This window comes from Oncorhynchus masou, chromosome 15 (assembly GCF_036934945.1).
Source record: "Oncorhynchus masou masou isolate Uvic2021 chromosome 15, UVic_Omas_1.1, whole genome shotgun sequence".
Classification (NCBI taxonomy): Eukaryota; Metazoa; Chordata; class Actinopteri; order Salmoniformes; family Salmonidae; genus Oncorhynchus; species Oncorhynchus masou.
In genome coordinates, this window is record NC_088226.1 from 39363226 (window position 1) to 39382360 (window position 19135).

Below are 19135 nucleotides of genomic sequence, written 5' to 3' on the forward strand. Positions count from 1 at the left end.
TTGTGTTCATTAGGGCCACCATTTTTAAAGCTCATGAGAGCTTCTTTTTGGACAAGTTCAGACAGTACCCGAGTCAGTATGCAGACTACGCTTCGCACTCATTCTTTGTTCACACACACACACAGGTGTTACTTTGCGTAGTTGATGTCTACATTTGGCCATGGTAACATTATATACTCCTGCTGATTTTTGTTATTCGTACAATAATTGGTGAATCTCTTGATGACAAATGTAGTCTACAACAAGCAGCATGATGCTCTCTGCATCTCAATGGGTTTAGGATAAAAGAAGAATCTGGTAGTGGTACAAACCCTACTCCCGTCTGGCTAATCAGTAATACATCACATTTTTCTCAGTATCATTTGTTGCAGCTCCGCGATCAGACCCTTCAGCTGTGTGTGTGTGTGTGAGGGTTGGGCGACGTTGACCTTTGTCGTATCGTGATTATGTACCCATCAAACTTTTCTTTACATAGTATTTCCTCCTATAGGCCAGCCGCCCCAAACTCAACTTAAGCGACTATTGGGCGAAAGATAATGATGTTTAAAGCCTGGGCAGAGGTTAAGCGCAAATTTTTTCAAATATTCCTTTCTGGTGGAGGAGCTTCAGCATGGAACTAGTGTGTGTCTGTCTGTGTGGCGCGCGCATGATGGAGCAGTGTCTGGTCCTCAGTCTGTCTTACCATAGTGAGTCCGGTTATACATCATGGGCTGGATAGAAGCAGTGTACCTCATTCAGAACTGGATAATTACTATTATTCTATGAGGCAAATAAAGCAAGTAAAGAATATTCTAGATCTCATAAAGCTGCGATGGAGAATAGCCTATGCTTTAGGCTATAGATTGTCAGTCTCGTTAAAGCTGCAACTTTATGCAACTTAAGCTAGAGTATTTGGGAAATAAGCTACTGTTCGTAACTAACTTTTATCATAGGCCTAGTAGGAGGATAAGTTATTAGTCATTTTTCAGTCCTGCATGGGTCATTTCTTTCTTAATAAGCTTAAACTTGTGCAAGACTCCGTTTCTTTACTCTGCGGTGCCAGTGAAGTTAAAGTAGGCTAAGCCATCGTCTGTCGCGTCCCCATCGACGATGGCTGTCAATCTTTGACAGACTATGCTATCGTAATATTGCTCAACCCTAGTGTGTGTGTGTCACCTGTGATTGATGGCCTCTCCTGGCTGGTTGACCCTGGTGTGTGTAGACCCCCCCCCGGGTGTCAGCTACAGGTGCTCTACGCAGCTCCACTCTCAGGGTGGTGTTGTGTGGAGGTGAGACCTGGTTAGAATAATGTTCTCTCTCTCATCTTGTTGTCCCATCTCTCCAGCCACTACTCCCTGGTTTGAGGCTTACAGAGAGAGCTTCCTCCAGTCCATGCCTGCCTCCGACCATGAGTTCCTCAACCACTACCTCGCCTGTATCCTTCTCACTGCTTCAACGTAGTAGAATGAACACTATGATAATGAGAGACAAGTTCTCTCTCTTCACTCACTCACTCCTTTTTCTCACGGTATTCTTTACCTCTGTTTTCACCATCCTCTCCCTACCCTCCCTCGTTCTCCGTCTGCATGGTTGCCTCCCCCTTTCCTTCTCGCTCTTTTTGGTTGTGGTTCTTTGACGGCCGTCCCTGCAGGTCTGTTGGTGGTGTCGTCCAGTGAGGCTGTACCAGTGGAGAAGTTCCTCAAGCTGTCTCAGGAGCAGCACAGGATCCAGCACAGCGGCGAGTACACGAACCCCAAGTGGTTCATCCCCAACACACTCAAGTACTACGTCCTACTGCACGACATGAGCCAGGGAGACGAACAGAGGTGAGGTAGTAGTGACGCAAACACGGCAGACATGCAAGTACGCACACAACATCTGACAGCCAGGTCTATGACCTCTGCTCTCCTTCCCTTTAATCCATTGGCCTCGGCTAACCCTGTGTGCACGTGCAGTAACCAGGAAGGTGTTGACGCCGCTCCTCATCAGCAGTTATGGATTCCCTTAATTCTCTCTCTCTCCCCCTCTCACAGGGCTGACTCTGTGTATGAGGATATGAAGCAGAGGTATGGTGCTCAGGGTTGTTACCTGTTGAAGGTCAACTCTCGTACGGCGGCAGCGGGAGCAGACGAACAGATCCCAGACCCATGGAGCCAGTACCTTCACAAGAGCAGCCTGCAAAGCCAGGTACAGTTGGGGCCCAGACTAAGTGTTCCAAGTATCTACTTGCTAATGTACAGTAGCATACAACCGACATTACCATTGTCGGGTTCATTGGGACACATTGTTTTGCAACGTGAAAAGAAAATGAACGTTGATTATTGGACAAGTTCAGCTTACCACCTTTCTGTTTTACTGTTTCTGAATATTTTCTTCCATTGCGTGCCTATTAAACATGACTCATCTTTTTGTGTTTGCTCATGGCTGTTCCAGGATCAGTATGAGGATCCAGCCCCTATAGTGGTGAACAACACGGCTGTAGAGAACAACGTAGGAGGAACATCCGAGGTGGATGGAGATGACTCGGAAGAGAAAGGTGAGCGTAGCCACTTAGCAGTACTCAGGAGCTGAAGATTTCCATGTTGTCGGCCACTCCTCAATCCGACTGCATTTATGCGTACTCGTGGCTCAGCTGAAAAGAGCTCGGCGCTCAGCAACTCCAAGGTGGTTGGGAAAAATAGTTCAGTTGACTTATTTAATTCAGATATACTCTATGCTCTTTACTAATCAATCTGAAGCCTGCCTGGGTTGACAGCATGGTGTTGATGATTTGTTTGATAATTGAGTTTCCCAACATTCTTGACGCACATCCATCATGTGCTTAATGTACTTGACCATGTTTTGTTGTTGTTTACCCCGACGGAATCACCAACAGTCTGGCCACACGCCTTCACATGGTTGACAATGACATTGTGTGTCGTTCATCAGATGGAGTCTTGGTCAACAGTCTGGACAACACCCATCCCCTCCAGCTGGATACACCCAGTGACACGCCCGGTAGCCTCGACGCTCTCAGGGCCGTCGCCGTGGAAACCAAGCCACCGCCCCTCGCCACGGGAGTGGCAGCGGCCACCAGCCATGGGGCGTGCCTCACGCTGAACGACCATGACCGCATCAGACAGTTCATCCAGGAGTTTACCTTCAGGGGACTACTGCCTCACATAGAGAAGAACATCAGACAGCTCAATGACCAGGTAGAGAGACGCATGCACAATGACCATGAGACTGCTCAGTGACCGCGTAAATATGTGATCCGGTAATATAATATTGCCACTGTTGTTCTTCTATTGACACGTTTATTGCTAATTGTCCCGTGACTGCTGCCACATCAACTTCCTGTCAGATATTGATTCATCAGTCCTTCCGCTATTGCATTATTTTATTTTGCAAAATCACCAATTCCCTGCATGTTATGCGAGGAATTTCAAATTTGATCAATAACCGCATAAAACACTTCAATATTACAGCATAAAACTGTCAAGTTACTGCACTACAAAAAGGAAAAATTGGACAAAACCATTGCAGATTGCTATGAAAAAATCAAGCTTTTTTGCCTGCAAATATCACTCCCAAAAAAAGCTGTGAAATCTTGGAGGGAGGGATTGATGGACATGATCAATGATATGACCGTTGGCCTCCTAATGATCTGAACTCATTCCTTCTCTCTCACTCCACCTCTCCCACTCTTCATCCCTCCCTCTGTAGCTGGTCTCCAGGAAAGGCTTGAGTCGCTCTCTTTTCTCTGCCACTAAGAAGTGGTTTGGAGGAGGGAAAGTTCCAGAGAAGAGTATCGCTGAACTGAAGAACACTTCTGGCCTCCTGTAAGTACATCCCCTTCCTCTTCATCACCATCATATCACCATTAGCGAGGAGATTGTCCAGTTAGCTTTGGTCTTAGCACTTACTATCACACCGCTTACTGACTAGTGTTTGTAAAGGAAGGCAGAGTTCTCTCATTATTAACAGATCCCGCCTTAGATCACACTGTCTGGTACATACGGTATGCACACAATCACACATTTACTGTGTTCAACCATCCACGTGTCTGATCAGAGGTGCCAAAGGACAGGATGGAGAGAGTTCGAACTCATCAGAAATGAGCTCTAGGCTTTCACCCAAAGCAGGGTACAGTTTGCATATTGAATTGTTCTTGATGGGGGTTTGCCATCAGTCTATGGGCCCTGGTCAAAAGTAGTACACTAAATAGAGAACACTAGGCTGCCATTTGGTGAGGCAACTTGAGAATGGTTCTGGATGGCAGTTTGCTAACACCTCCGCCTCGGTATCTCCTGACCTTTGCTCTCTTTCCTGTGTGATGTCATTAGCTATCCCCCAGAAGCCCCTGAGCTGCAGATCAGGAAGATGGCTGACCTTTGTTTCCTGGTTCAGCTCTATGACCTGGCGTACAGCTGCTACCACACGGCCAAGAAGGATTTCCTCTCTGACCAGGCCATGCTCTATGCCGCTGGGGCACTGGTGAGAACACGCACGTACACTGATGGAAAGACAACACACTCTCTCAGAGAACGCACATATTGCGTGAACACACGCATGCATACACGTGCTCATACACACACATTGCATGCGCACACACACAAAATACATGGTCTTGAAGCTTTGTGAACTGTCTCACGGAAAGGACACAGCAGGAGGTAAGGTTGAGATGCCAGAAGGTAAAGTAAGTGCTTGGCGGCAGCAGCAGCACATCAGCAGTACTAAGACTGAGCACACGCACATCAATCCACCCTGCACCTCTGAATGACGTCAGCAAAACATGTTTTTGTTGTACTCTTGGAGACCTGAGCAGTACGTATCTAAAACAGCAGACTGGAAAGAAAATAAATGTGGAGTTTTTCCTGTAGAATGTTCAGAGGAGTCATGGAACATATAGAACAAAGTCTGTCATTTGCATAATTGAAGGCACAGAGACGGACCTAAAGGTGGCGTCACCGGTGCACATCTGAGGAAAGCATCGAGGCAACATCGTAATCTTACTTTCCCTAGACAGATATACAACACTGAATGATATTGGAAAATGGCCACACACACACCGTATTGATCTCCCTGCCCTCTGCTGCCCGTCCTAGCATCCTGCGGTTTTAAGGATGCTGCCACGCCTCATGGCTTTCTGGGTCACCAGAATATTAATGGCAGACAGGTGTGTGTGTGTGTAGCCAGAATATTAATGGCAGGCCGATGTGAGGGGCGGACATGGTTCCAGACCGTGTCTGATACCTAGCCTCAACACACCCACCATTTATAACACTCAACACTGATGGTTGTATGGATATATTTGAAATGATTATCTTTCTCTTCTTTTGCTGCCCCTCTCTCACACTCTGCTCTCTTTCTCCTCTCTCTCATTCATCTCTTTCCCCTGATCTCCCCTCTCTCTCTGCATCCATCCCTCACTCATCTCTGTCTGTAGGAGATGGCAGCAGTGTCTGCGTTTCTTCAAGTTGGAGCTCCAAGGCCGTATCCAGCACACTACATGGACACGGCAATACAGACCTACAGAGATGTGTCCAAGTACGACTTTAACACACACACACACACACACTTTCATGTGTTGTCACAAAATTGCACATTGACTAGCAATGCCCAGTAAGCTAAAATAATCAACCTCCTGGCTGAAAAGCCGCACGCAAGCCACATAACTACAATAGGCTCTCAAACCCCTGTGGTGGTGTGTGTGTAAGAATGTTTTATGAAAGTCTTTTCCCCCATACAGGAACATGGTTCTTGCTGAACGTTGTGCTCTGCTCAGTGCTGAGGTACTGAAGAGTCAGGCCAAGTACTCTGATGCTGCTACCCTCCTCATCAAGATGACCAGTGAGGTGAGAGGAAGACTCCACTAGAGCAAGACCGATATATCAGGTCACTCTGATATTGGCCTTCTAACTCTATATCGTTATTCGCCGATAATCAGTAAATGGGATGGGGAAAAGTCTCGTGCTTATCTGAACACTTGCGGCCATTCTCATCACAATGTAAGAAGGCTGGCAATTTATGACAATTCACTGTGTAATAATGATTTAATTTCCTCGCTGTAAAACAGTATCGATAAGTGTTTGTCCCCCCCCAAAGAATCGGTATTGGACCCAAATAAACATTGATCAGGCTCTAGACGCTACTTCTGATTTATCATTGTATCAGGTTCTTTGTTTTTACACTGTCGATTAACCTCTGGATCTGTGTAATTCTGTAGCAGTCAAATCACTGTTACATGTAGCTTCTATTTATGTGTGAAACTTTTGTAATGTTACTGCCGTCTTGAACCGGTTTCTTTTGCAAACGAGATTTTATCTAAGTTAGACTAACCTGTATAATTAAAAGGTTGTCTGGCATGTCCAAGGTATTAGCTAACTTGTATAACCCGGTCTATCTCCCTTCCAGGACTCTGACCTGCGTTCTGCCCTCCTATTGGAGCAGGCAGCCCACTGTTTCATTAACATGCGGAACCCCATGGTCAGGAAGTTTGCCTTCCACATGATCCTGGCAGGACACCGCTTCAGCAAGGCAGGGCAGGTGAGTGGGACTGAAACAGGCTAAAGTTAGGCTTTGTTCTGTAGACATGCAACTGAAGAGGGTGAAACAGGGAGGTACCATGTACTTGGGTATATAAATTCCTGGTAAAGAGGAATTGTGGGTGTGTAAACACCAATCAGGCCATTTTAAAAGCAGAATGTGACCAATGAGGCTTTTTAAAAACAGAATGTGGTGAAGTGAGACAGGAGTGATTCTACTGGTGGGTCAGACGTGTGATATGGTTTCTGTCCTTCTGAAGCCCCGTTTGAGCGGGAGGCCTGCCGTCTTCAAAGTTCTCGAATTATTAGAGCATTCCATTTCAGAACTCTTGATGGAGTGTGTTGATTGTTTTCTCCCCCTCTCTCTCTCTTCCCCTCCGCTTTCTTCGGTCTTCCTCTTGCCTTCTGCTGTTTCTCTATCCCATTCTGTATCTTCCCCCCTCTCTCTCCCTCCCTGTAGAAGCGCCATGCGTTGCGGTGTTACTGCCAGGCCATGCAGGTGTATAAGGGTAAAGGCTGGTCCCTGGCTGAGGACCATATCAACTTCACTATCGGCCGCCAGTCCTTCACCCTGCGCCAACCAGAGAACGCTGTCACAGCTTTCAGACACATCCTCACCAATGACAGCCAGCAGACCTCCACACAGCAGGGAGCCTTCCTCCGGGAATACCTCTATGTCTACAAGGTAACACACAATGTTAATAAAATAATTTCACAACCTTAAAACAACCTTTCCACAATGTTAGCACATTATTACAACCCCACAGCAGGGAGTCAAGAAAACAAGATCACAACACAGCCTAAACAACCTCAATATTACCTTAATACAGCCTACCACAGGAAGGCTCAGGAAGACATCCTTAGAGTACCTCTATACCCCTGAACAAGGCCATGTGTGATAGACTCTGGAATGACACAGGCTGTCCTAGTGTTGCTTCGTGTACAGGTACAATATTCATATAAATTCATACACTGTGTACAAAACATTAAGGACACCTATTTCCATGACATAGACTGACCCAGGTGACTCCATGATCTATTATTGATGTCACTTCAATCAATGTAGATAGGTTAAAGATTTTTTTTTTAAACCTTGTGACAATTGAGACATGGGTTGTGGATGTGTGCCATTCAAAGGGTGAATGGGCAAGACACACAAGATTTACGTGCCTTTGAATTGGGTATGGTAGTAGGTGCCAAGTGTACCGGTTTGTGTAAAGAACTGCAATGCTGCTGGATTTTTCCCATGTGTATCAAGCATGGTTCACCACCCAAAGGACATCCAGCCAACTTGACAGAACTGTGGGCAGCATTGGAGTCAACATGGGCCAGCATCCCTGTGGAACGCTTTCAACACCTTGTAGAGTCCATGCCCTGATGAATTCAGGCTGTTCTGAGGGCAAAAGGGGCAGGTGCAAGTCAATATTAGGAAGGTGTCCTTAATGTTTTGTACACTCTGTTTATTCAGTTTATTTAACATGGGCTTTCACTCAAAAATGTACTAAAGTAAGAAATACATACAGAAAAATTATCATATTGATCACACAGGATTTTCAGGTAGCCTATACCCCCAACTCTCCATTCCACCCAACCCAACATGTATCTGTCCAACCACCTGCAACCCCATCCATACCTTTACCCCCCCTCGACCCTTTACTCAGTACTTTGTTGAAGGACCTTTGGTAGCGATTATAGCCTCGAGTCTTCTTGGGTATGATGATACAAGCTTGGCACACCTGTATTTGGGGAGTGTCTTCCATTATTCTCTGCAGATCCTCTCAAGCCCTGTCAGGTTGGATGGGGAGTGTAGCTGCACAGGTATTTTCAGGTCTCTCCAGAGATGTTCGATCGGGTTCAAGTCTAGGCTCTGGCTGGGCAACTCTAGAACATTCAGAGACTTGTCCCGAAGCCACTCCTGCGTTGTCTTGGCTGTTTGCTTAGGGTCATTGTAATGTTGGAAGGTGAACCTTCACCCCAGTCAGGTCCTGAGTGCTCTGGAGAATTTTTATCAAGGATCTCGCTGTACTGTGTTCCGTTCATCTTTCCCTCGATCCTGACTAGTCTCCCAGTCCCTGCCGCTGAAAAACATCCCTACAGCATGATGCTGCCACCACCATGCTTCACCGTAGGGATTGGGCCAGGTTTCTTCAAGATGTGACACTTGGCATTCAGGCCAAAGAGTTCAATCTTGGTTTCATCAGACCAGAGAATCTTGTTTCTCATGGTCTGAGTCTTTTGGAGCCTTTTGGCAAACTCCAAGTGGGCTGTCATCTGCCTTTTACTGAGTGGCTTCCGTTTGTCCAGTATACCATAAAGGCCTGATTTGTGGAGTGCTGCAGATATTGTTGTCCTTCTCTAAGGTTCTTCCATATCCTCAGAGGAACTCTGGAGCCCTGTCAAGAGTGACCATCGAGTTCTTGGTCACATCCCTGATCCAGGCACTTTTCCTCCGATTGCTCAGTTTGGCTGGGCGGTCAGCTATAGGAAGAGTCTTGGTAGTTCCAAACTTTTTCCATTTAAGAATGATGGAGGCCACTGTGTTTTTGAGGACCTTCAATGCTGCAGAAATGTTTTGGTACCATTCTCCAGATCTGTCCCTTGACACAACCTTGTCTTGGAGCTCTACAGACAATTCCTTCAACCTCATGGCTTGGTTTTTGCTCAACTGTGGGACCTAATATAGACCGGTATGTGCCTTTCCAAATCATATCCAATCAATTGATTTTACCGCAGGTGGACTCCAATCAAGTTGTAGAAACATCTCAAGGATGATCAATGGAAACAGGATGCACCTGAGCTCAATTTTGAGTCTCATATTAAAGGGTCTGAATACCTATGTAAACAAGGTTTTTCTGTTTTGTTTTTTTACTACCTGTTTTTACTGTCATTATGTGGTATTGTGTGTAGATAGATGAGGACACTTTTTTTATAGAATAAGGCCGTAACGTAATAACATTTTGAGTGCTGTGTGTGTCACATTGTATTAGTCACATTGTATTAATCACATTGTATTAGTCACATGCGCCGAATACAACAGTTATTCCTTAGTGAAATGCTTACGTATGAGCCCCTAACCAACGATGCAGATAGCAATGCTATCATTAAGCAACGTAGCAGACTTAATATTTATATTCATGCACTTCTAAATACATTTTGTAACTTTGTCCCAGAAGCATTTAACTGCAGGGCACATAATTACAAAGGAATGTGTCTGCCTGATTTTCTGGTACACAGTGAACAGTTGGGAGTTGGGGCCAATTTCATTGTTAAATGTTTCCTTGGTGTTTAATGCAGCCTGTGAACAAACGTAAAATGTTTAAGTTGTTATGCCAAGGTCACATTTTTCCATATTCTGTTCCATTTAAGGGTTGTTCAAATTCACTTAGGTCGAGGCTTGGGTGATACCCCGGTATACGTATATTTCAAAATACCGACTGTATGATTTTCAATACCGTAAGTCCCCCATGGGGGTGCGCGCTACGCCACTGCTTATAATTATACTGAACAAAAATATAAATGCGACATGCAACAGTTTTATTGATTTGACTGAGTTACAGTTAATAGGAGAAAATCATTGAATGAAATGAATTCGTTAGGCCGACTATGGATTTCACATGACTGGGAATGCAGATATGCATCTGGTCAGAGATTCCTCAACAGAAAATGGGCCTCAGGATCTCGTCATTGTGTGTTTTTTTTGTGCATTCAAATTGCCTTTGATAAAATGCAATCGTGTTCGTTGTCCGTAGCTTATGCCTGCCCTTACCATAACCACACCGCCGTCATGGGGCACTCTGTCCCCAAGGGGGGAAGCCATACATGTGACCTGCGGTTGTGAGGCCGGTTGGACGTTTTGTCAAATTCACTAAAATGACGTTGGAGGCAGCTTATGCTAGAGAAATTAACATGAAATTATCTGGTAACTGCTCTGGTGGGCATTCCTGCAGTCAGCATGCCAATTTCGTGCTCCTCAAATCTTGAGACATCTGTGTGATAAGAGATCCTTTGACAGCTCTTTGGTCTTGGTCATAGTGGAGTTTGGAGTGTGGATGTTTGAGGTTGTGGACAGGTGTCTTTTATACTGATAACAAGTTCAAACAGTTGCCATTCATACAGGTAACGTGTGGAGGACAGAGGAGCCTCTTAAAGAAGAAGTTACAGGTCTGTGAGAGCCAGAAATCTTGCTTGTTTGTAGGTGACCAAATACTTAATTTCCACCATAATTTGCAAATAAATTCATTTAAAATCCTACAATGGGATTTTCTAATTTTTTTTGGTCTCATTTTGTCTGTCATAGTTAAAGTGTACCTATGATGAAAATTACATGCCTCATCTTTTTAAGTGGGAGAACTTGCACATTTGGTGGCTGACTAAATACTTTTTTGCCCCACTGTATCTATGAGAAATAAAATATATCCAGCTGTGCATTTGGTTTGCTAACTTTCAAGCTAAGTGCCTGGATGTCAAGATCAACTGCTTGGTTACAGAAGAGACATTCAATCCCCTCCTTGATCAAGATCCTTGTTTTTTGTTGTTGAAATAATGCCCCGTGTGTGCACATTTTGGTAATACCGTATACCGCACGGTATGTTTTGGGGGTGGATCCCATCCAACCCTACTTAAATTTGTGGACCATACTTTTTATTTATTGGCTAGCCCTGACTCACCTTTCCAAAAGTTATTTATACATCCTCTGAAATTAGATTTGATAAAGAGCAGTTATTTTGGGAACCCATATAATTTATTTCTAACAACTGACCTTCTCACAGCTCTTCTACAGTATTTTTTTTGCTGTGGTGTTGTTTTGGTATTGAGCATTGTGATACTAACCCTGGTATCAAAGTCAAAATTCCAGTATCTTAACATTACTCTGTCCCCTGGCCCTCCCAACTAGACTAGTGGGGGCATGTTGACTCACTCCTGGGTTTGCTCCAGCCAGTGGGAGCGACTCATTGGCTAGCCTGCTGTCCATCAGGACTCCATTACCCAGAAAGACATGAGGCAGTTATTTAAGATGGAACATGTATCTTAAAAAAAACTACTTTCCTTGTATTTTGGTCCTTTTAAAAACCTGCAGTATGTAGAATAGTGTGCTATAGCTTGGACAGTAAATAAATATGGATATGACTCTGGATGACAAAAACATGTTGTTTTCTACATTAGGCAGGGGTGAACAGAGAATACATTTTCTTCCTGGTACAGGACCTCATATATGTGTGTGCACCCAAAAAATGTATGGGCCTAATCATAGAATTTGATACAGTATAGAATCCCTATTAATTCAATAGGTTCTCTGTGGACCAAGTCGTAAAGATTTGTCATTTAACTTTTTGAATGCATTACCTTTTATTGTGGAATTGACACAATCAGTCATGTTTTCATCGCATTGTCAAACAATCACTTCAAAGTTTTTCTTTACTAGGCTACCTGCACATGTTCAATTCACTTGCAATATATTTCCAGCCTCCAAACAGTGGTGAATGGAAAGAGACATCTGTTACACAAAACACCAAAAACTGTCATGACATTTGGCAATTGTCATTAGGCCAGAATTTATGCATCCATTGCTGTCTGCACGCGTCTCGGTTTTGGCCAAATTTCAATGTTCTCATCGAATCATATTTTGGAGAGTAGGCTATACAAACCTTTTTTCTACTCCGTTGGCAAATTTTTCATGCATCTGAAATGCAGAAGTGAGTAATAGCCTAGATTTTACTTGACATTTTGCTTTAATTGTTGTGATGGGCTCATGTTTTACCGGTACGGCATACCCCGAATATTATCGGATTGTACCGCCTTACTTTCACCCCTAATATTAGAGCTGTTTTCCTAAAGAAGTCACATCCACTTCGTATTTTGTTTCCTTGCCGCAATACTGTTGTCGTCCTGGTACTGTGTGTGGGTGTACACTAAGTGTATTGCAATAGTGAAATTGCACGTTTATTTTGAGTTTGATAGCCGTGTTAAGTTGTCAATACGGAAATGTGAATCCTCTAATCTGGCATTTCTTGATTTGTATACTAGACTAATATTTAGAAGTAACATTAACTTGAATAATAATAATGAAATGCCACGCAATAGTGTAGTTGTGGCTTTTCTCCACGTGTTTCTTTTGAGTCGTCGTTCCCTCCCACCGTGTATGTTGGCCTGGCCAATTTCTGTAACCTCATTCAAAGACCGTTTTAAGTGTCTCCTTGCTCTCTACCTTTTCCTCCAGAATGTTACAGGGGCATGTGAGGTGGCGCTACCCCAGCTGCCCCTACCCTGCATCAACAGCTCTGCCACCAGGGTCTACTTCGGCCATGAACGCCGCCTGGCAGAGGGTAAGACTGAGCCAAACACAAGCACTGCTCTGCTCACCAATCATACATTTCATGCTACAAAAAAATTGCAGTGAGACCGAGTGCATTGTGTGTGAATTTAAATGTGCGTTTTGAGACTGTGAAACGAGACGTACTCTAGTGTTTGCGCACTGCTGCTGAGCGACTATCTTTGTCATTAGAGTGAAACTTTGAATGAATATCAGAGGAGTCAAATATTGAATCCCAAATGGCTCCCTATATAGTGCACATCTTTTGACCAAGTAGGGAATAGGGTGCAGTTTCAGACATAGCGAAAGTGTGGCTGCCTGGGCTGAAGAAAGTTCCTCCCTGCCGTCCACTGATTACAGCTGCTCCATTTAAACAGGCCCTTCAAACAAAACATAATCATTTTAATTTCAAATCAAAAACACATTTTCAGCACAAAAGGAGGTATTGTCCTGTGGGGTTTGAGACGTGGCATACAGTTACATACGTGTGTGTGTGTCATAAGTGGGGAGTGTTGGTGTTGAGGACTGAAGGTCACATAAACATGAAGTTAGATGAGTCATTTATCCTCTGACACTGTCTGTGACAACAGAGCCACCAGAGATCGTGTGCCATTTATGAAAGGTTTGTAGGAGTGTGTATGTTTGTATCCCTTTTGCACCAACCAACTCATATAGACATTTTTATTTTATTATTTTGCCCAAAATGTCCTTGTTCAGTTGTATTATTTCACTATGCATTATATGTGCTACTGCACAGTGCTGGTCTGATCCATAATGACCTGATTGAGATCAATTAATTGGTTGTGATCGATTGATCGTAGGGATGTGAGTCTTTCACTTTCAAGACGATTTGATATGCATCTAGATAAATGGGCTCTGATATGATACAGGAACGATATGTTTTAGTTTGAAATGATTTGGTGTGATTCTGAGCTCAGCCATGGGGGAAACTGGGCATCTACCACACTATTATCAGTTAGGGGGGTGGGGCAATGTTTGCTCTTTGTCCCCTCCCCACTTTTGATCTGAAATCACAACCAGCCATGAATGAGTCATTTTTGTAGATTTAAAGTGTAATTTATCAATATTTACATTTTTAAATGAGCTATGACATATCCGAAGTTCTGCTATATATTTATCAAATATATGTACTTTCACCCCGTCTCATAATCTTAATAGTTTTGACGGACTCTGAGCTCTTCTGCTGTCCATGTTGTGAAATTATTAACTTAATACTGTAAATCTAAAAATAAATAAAAATCTTTATATAAAAAAATATATATTTTTTGCATAAAACAATTGCTGAATGGTGAACCTGAACAATCAAAATTAAATTGAATGTAAGCCCAGCATTTTTTGTTGTTGAATGTGAGCCTACCTATTGCCAGATAAGTTTTCTCTGGCAGTAGCATAGGCTACTTTCATTCCGGTAAAACACAATTTTCAATGGCGCAGTTGATAAATGTAACCTAGTAAATTTACATTGGTTGTCACTCAACTTATAAAGCAGCTTTGCGGAAGCCAGTTTACAAAACGTATCAGATCAGGAATAGGCCTACCTCATTGGTCAGCACGCAAATCTGAAATTTGAGCCAAACATTTTTGTGATTTGGCAATTTTGGAACGTTTTAATCGATTTCCTGACCAATGCATGCTACATTTGGATCGGTTTGTGGTCCAACTGACCAATGCACTCATATCTTAAACATTTGAACCAGGGACTGATACATATTGGCAAATGATTACTTTCCTAATTGATTGTGATATTGATTTATTAATCAGGTGAGAAGCAGGCAGCCACCCACGTGTCCTTGGACCAGGAGTTTGACCGGGACCTAGCTGCCATGTGGCAGGACCTCGAGGAACAGGTGGTTGCCGCCGCAAAACGTGGGGTCGTTCCGGCAACGTTTCAATCCACCCAGTGCTGCCTGAACAGTCAGACAGACAACCTCCGCTTCCCGCTTGCTGTTGTGGAGGGTAACTACACAAGCACTCCTGTCTCTCATCTCTCAGCTTTCTTTTCTTATCCCACTCCCTCATCTCTCTTTCTTCTATTCAACTATGTCTGATAGCTTGATAGTTAGCCCACTCACAACCCTTCACCTACAACTACATGCACGTTATAAATAGCATTGAATTCACTATCCTCACACACAGTGCCTTTCGGAAAGTAATCAGACACCTTGACTTTTAGCACATTTTTTCCCTCATCAATCTACACACAATACCCCATAATGACAAAACAAAAAACAGTTTTCTGTAATTTTTTGCAAATGTACACTATCGTTCAAAAGTTTGGTATCATTTGGAAATGTTCTTTTTTTTTTTTTAAGAAAAGCACATTTTTTGGTCCATTAAATTTATCAGAAATACAGTGTAGACAATGTTGTAAATAACTTGAAGCTGGAAACAGCTGATTTTTAATGGAATATCTACAGAGGCCCATTATCAGCAACCATCACTCCTGTGTTCCAATGGCACGTTGTGTTAGCTAAAAGGCTAATTGATCGTTAGAAAACCCTTTTGCAATTATGTTAGCACAGCTGAAAACTGTTGTTCTGTTTAAAGGAGCAATAGAACTGGCCTTCTTTAGACAAGTTGAGTATCTGGAGCATCAGCATTTGTGGGTTCAATTACAGGCTCAAGATGGCCAGAAACAAAGACCTTTCTTCTGAAACTCGTCAGTCTATTCTTGTTCTGAGAAATGAAGGGAGGCCTGGTACACATCTGAGCAAGAAGACAAGTATATCGGGTGTCTAGTTTGAGAAACAAATGCTTCAAGTCCTCAACTGGCAGCTTCATTAATTAGTACCCGCAAAACACAAGTCTCAGTCAGCTGTGAAGATGCAACTCCAGCACTCCGGTCTCAAACCTCAAAAAATTACGAAAAACCTGAGTTCCCTTTGTCATGATGGGGTATATTGTGTAGATTGACAATTTTTGTAATTTAATGCATTTTAGAAGTTATGTTGTTTTTGTTCTCATCCTGCTCCCTTCCTCTCGTCTCTGCCTTTTGCCGCTACCTTGCAATCCCTTTCGCTCCTACCTCCCTCTCTCTGCCTCTCGTCGCTCACTCGGCTTCACTCGCTCGGCCCGGCGCCGCCCTGCCCCTCGTCGCTCGCCGCCCTGCCCCTCGTCGCTCGCCGCCCTGCCCCTCGTCGCTCGCCGCCCTGCCCCTCGTCGCTCGCCGCCCTGCCCCTCGTCGCTCGCCGCCTGCCCCGTCGCTCGCCGCCCTGCCCCTCGTCGCTCGCCGCCCTGCCCCTCGTCGCTCGCCGCCCTGCCCCTCGTCGCTCGCCGCCCTGCCCCTCGTCGCTCGCCGCCCTGCCCCTCGTCGCTCGCCGCCCTGCCCCTCGTCGCTCGCCGCCCTGCCCCTCGTCGCTCGCCGCCCTGCCCCTCGTCGCTCGCCGCCCTGCCCCTCGTCGCTCGCCGCCCTGCCCCTCGTCGCTCGCCGCCCTGCCCCTCGTCGCTCGCCGCCCTGCCCCTCGCCGCTCGCCCTACCCGTCGCTCGCCCTACCCTCCCCTCGCCGCTCGCTCTACTCGGCGCTCGCCCTACCCACTCCTCGTCGCTCGCTCTCTCTCTCTCTCCCTCGCTCTCTCTCTCTCCCTCTAGAACCCATCATAGTTGAGGTGGTGTTCCGGAACCCTCTAAAGGTTCCACTGGTTCTCTCTGACCTCTCGCTGCTCTGGAGGTTTACACTCAAAGACTTCAATCGACCGCAACCGCAGGAAGACTTGGTCGGAGATGCTGTGCCCATCAGCAACGAGAAGGAGGCCAGCATTCCCAGGGTAAGAGTGTGTGTGTTACCTTTGGTCTTTGAGGCTACAGTGCTGTAAGAGCAGGGTCGTATTCATAAGTACACATTGTAGCAAAAACAAAAACAGCTTTTTCTTATTGAATAACTCCCTCACAATTTGTTTTCTTTCGTTTGGTGCCTGTTGAATATGACCCAACTATTCTTCAATCAGCTCGTCATATCTGCAAATGTCATCAGCCGGCTCATTTAACCTCTACTTTTTACAATCCCTCTTGCTGCAGACTTCACAGAAAGATGATGTCATTGCCACAGAAGTCATCCCAGAGTTCTACCTGAGCCCTGAGGAGACTAAATTGGTAAGCTGCCTTATTATGATTCTCTAGTTCTCTCTTCTTGCTGTGTTTCCTCTCTCGCCCTAATTTTCTGACTTTTCTCGATGTCCGACCCACAGTCTCTTCTTTTTCTTCTTAAAAGTCTCTATCAATTTCTTCTCTGTCTGATTCCTCTCTGTCTCCTCCCTCAGGCTCGTCTGAAGTTGCTGCCCCACCAGACAGGTCAGCTCAACATCCTGGGTCTAGTCTATAATCTGGCCTCCACCTCCTCTACTGGAGACACTACTATCAACAGCACCGCAGCCTCACAGACCGAAGGTAACATACACATGGTCATGCAGTCACACACACACAGTGAAACCATTACTATAATTAAGCAATAAGGCCCGAGGGTGTGTGGTATATTGCCAATATACCATGGCTAAGAGCTGTACTTAGCACAGCTTACACGGAGTGCCTGGATACAGACCTTAGCTGTGGTATATTGGCCGTATACCAAAAACCCCCAAGGTGCCTTATTGCTATTATAAACTGGTGACAAACAAACTAGACCAGTAAATAGTAATTTTCTGTCATTCGCAAGGAATAGGATCCTTTATACCACGGCTTTCAACCAATCAGCATTCAGGGCTTGAACCACCTGGTTTATAATCCTGTTTTGGTCCCTCTCACCTGACGGTTGCGATCCTCTCAACAGGTCCCTCAGCGGCAGAGGGGACATCAGTTCGTGGTCGACAGGACCTAGAGATCCAGGGACCGCGGTTGAACCAGACCAAAGAGGAGAAGACCTCAGTCAGCCACGGTCCTGACCGACGTCTTGACCCCACCATCACCCCTCCCATGCCCCTGCTAGAGGTATTCACTCAATTCCAAATCAACCCTTAGCCCCTTGATCTCTAGGTCCCTACTCACTGGACACTTCTGTAGATCTAAGAGGATTGGATTGGTGGAAGTAATTCTTAGATTCACAGGAATGGCTAGGGGGTAAATGTTTGATTCAGGGCTCATCCTTTATCCTCTGCCGTCTGCCCCCCTCGTTCCCTGTATGACTGATGGTTTCATACCAGCGATGTGAATTGGTCTATGGTAGATTTCATCTACCATTTCTCCCATCTACTTTTTCAATTTCTGCGATGTATTACCATTTAGATTGAACTGGGCAGTATATGAGTAATTATGGGATGGATTCAGACTAGTCTATGTTCAAATGACTGGCAGCCAAGTCCCTCCCTATCACTGCTCTATATATCTGCCATTCTCCTGAGAAGGGCTGTTACACTGTAACTGGTCACACACTAACTAACCTCTCTGTCCCCATTTCTCTATCACTATCCCACCCCTCTTCCTCGCTCCCCCCAGGTATTCTTCCTCCAGTTCCCTACTGCCCTGCTATGTGGTGAGATCAGGAAGGCTTACGTGGAGTTCTGTAACATGAGTCGCGTTACCCTGTGTGGCCTGCGGGTGGCGTCCACGCACCCAGACTTCTTTACCTTTGGAAGCTCCTCCTTAGCCACACCTCTCACCCCCCTCAGCCCCACCTCTTTTGAAAACTGCTCCGCCTACAAGACCCTGGCCACACCCCCTGGCGCCACGCCTGGGTCTGTTGCTGCGGTGACACTGGTTTCAGAGGGGGACTTTGGGACAGGGTTGAGGGGAGGAGGAGTGTCCGGTGCGGGTACGGGGGGTAAAGGGATAACGGAGATCCCTCTAGGAGAGGGGACACTAAAGCCTGGAGAATCTACCCAGCTGCCCATGTGGCTGAGAGGACCGGACCAGGAAGGAGTCCACGAGATCCACTTCCTGTTCTACTACGAGAGCGCCGAGAAGGGAGGCAAGATCAGGTAGGATATTCACTACACAAGCCAAGATCAGGTATGGGAGAGTTATTCAAGAACAAAGTATGAGCCTCCCGGGTGGCGCAGTGGTTAAGGGCGCCAGCTGTGCCACCAGAGACTCTGGGTTCACGCCCAGGCTCTGTGGTAACCGGCCGCGACTGGGAAGTTCGTGGGGTGACGCACCATTGGCCTAGCGTTGTCCGGGTTAGGGGGGGGTTTGTCCTGTAGGGAAATCCTTGTCTCATCGCGTACCAGCGACTCCTGTGGCAGGCCGAGCGCAGTGCACGCTAACCAATGGACACAATGGTGCCTCCGACACAAAAAAAGCACTGCTTCTTAACACAGCGCCATCCAACCCGGAAGCCAGCCGCACCATTGTGTCGGAGGAAACACCGTG

At 45.5% G+C, this 19135-nt stretch overlaps 1 protein-coding gene across 1 annotated transcript in view; it reads left to right on the plus strand.

The window, feature by feature from the left end:
- Positions 1-19135, plus strand: part of LOC135556236 (trafficking protein particle complex subunit 8-like) — a 71172-nt gene that overhangs the window by 27586 nt on the left and 24451 nt on the right. Inside the window, 18 exon segments of the mRNA XM_064989256.1 lie at positions 1325-1414; positions 1631-1805; positions 2013-2166; positions 2413-2515; positions 2908-3173; positions 3685-3800; positions 4305-4455; positions 5408-5508; positions 5711-5816; positions 6376-6507; positions 6967-7191; positions 12724-12829; positions 14599-14793; positions 16427-16602; positions 16853-16927; positions 17095-17221; positions 17601-17758; positions 18263-18744. Of these exon segments, the coding sequence (XP_064845328.1) occupies positions 1325-1414; positions 1631-1805; positions 2013-2166; positions 2413-2515; positions 2908-3173; positions 3685-3800; positions 4305-4455; positions 5408-5508; positions 5711-5816; positions 6376-6507; positions 6967-7191; positions 12724-12829; positions 14599-14793; positions 16427-16602; positions 16853-16927; positions 17095-17221; positions 17601-17758; positions 18263-18744 (2938 nt within the window).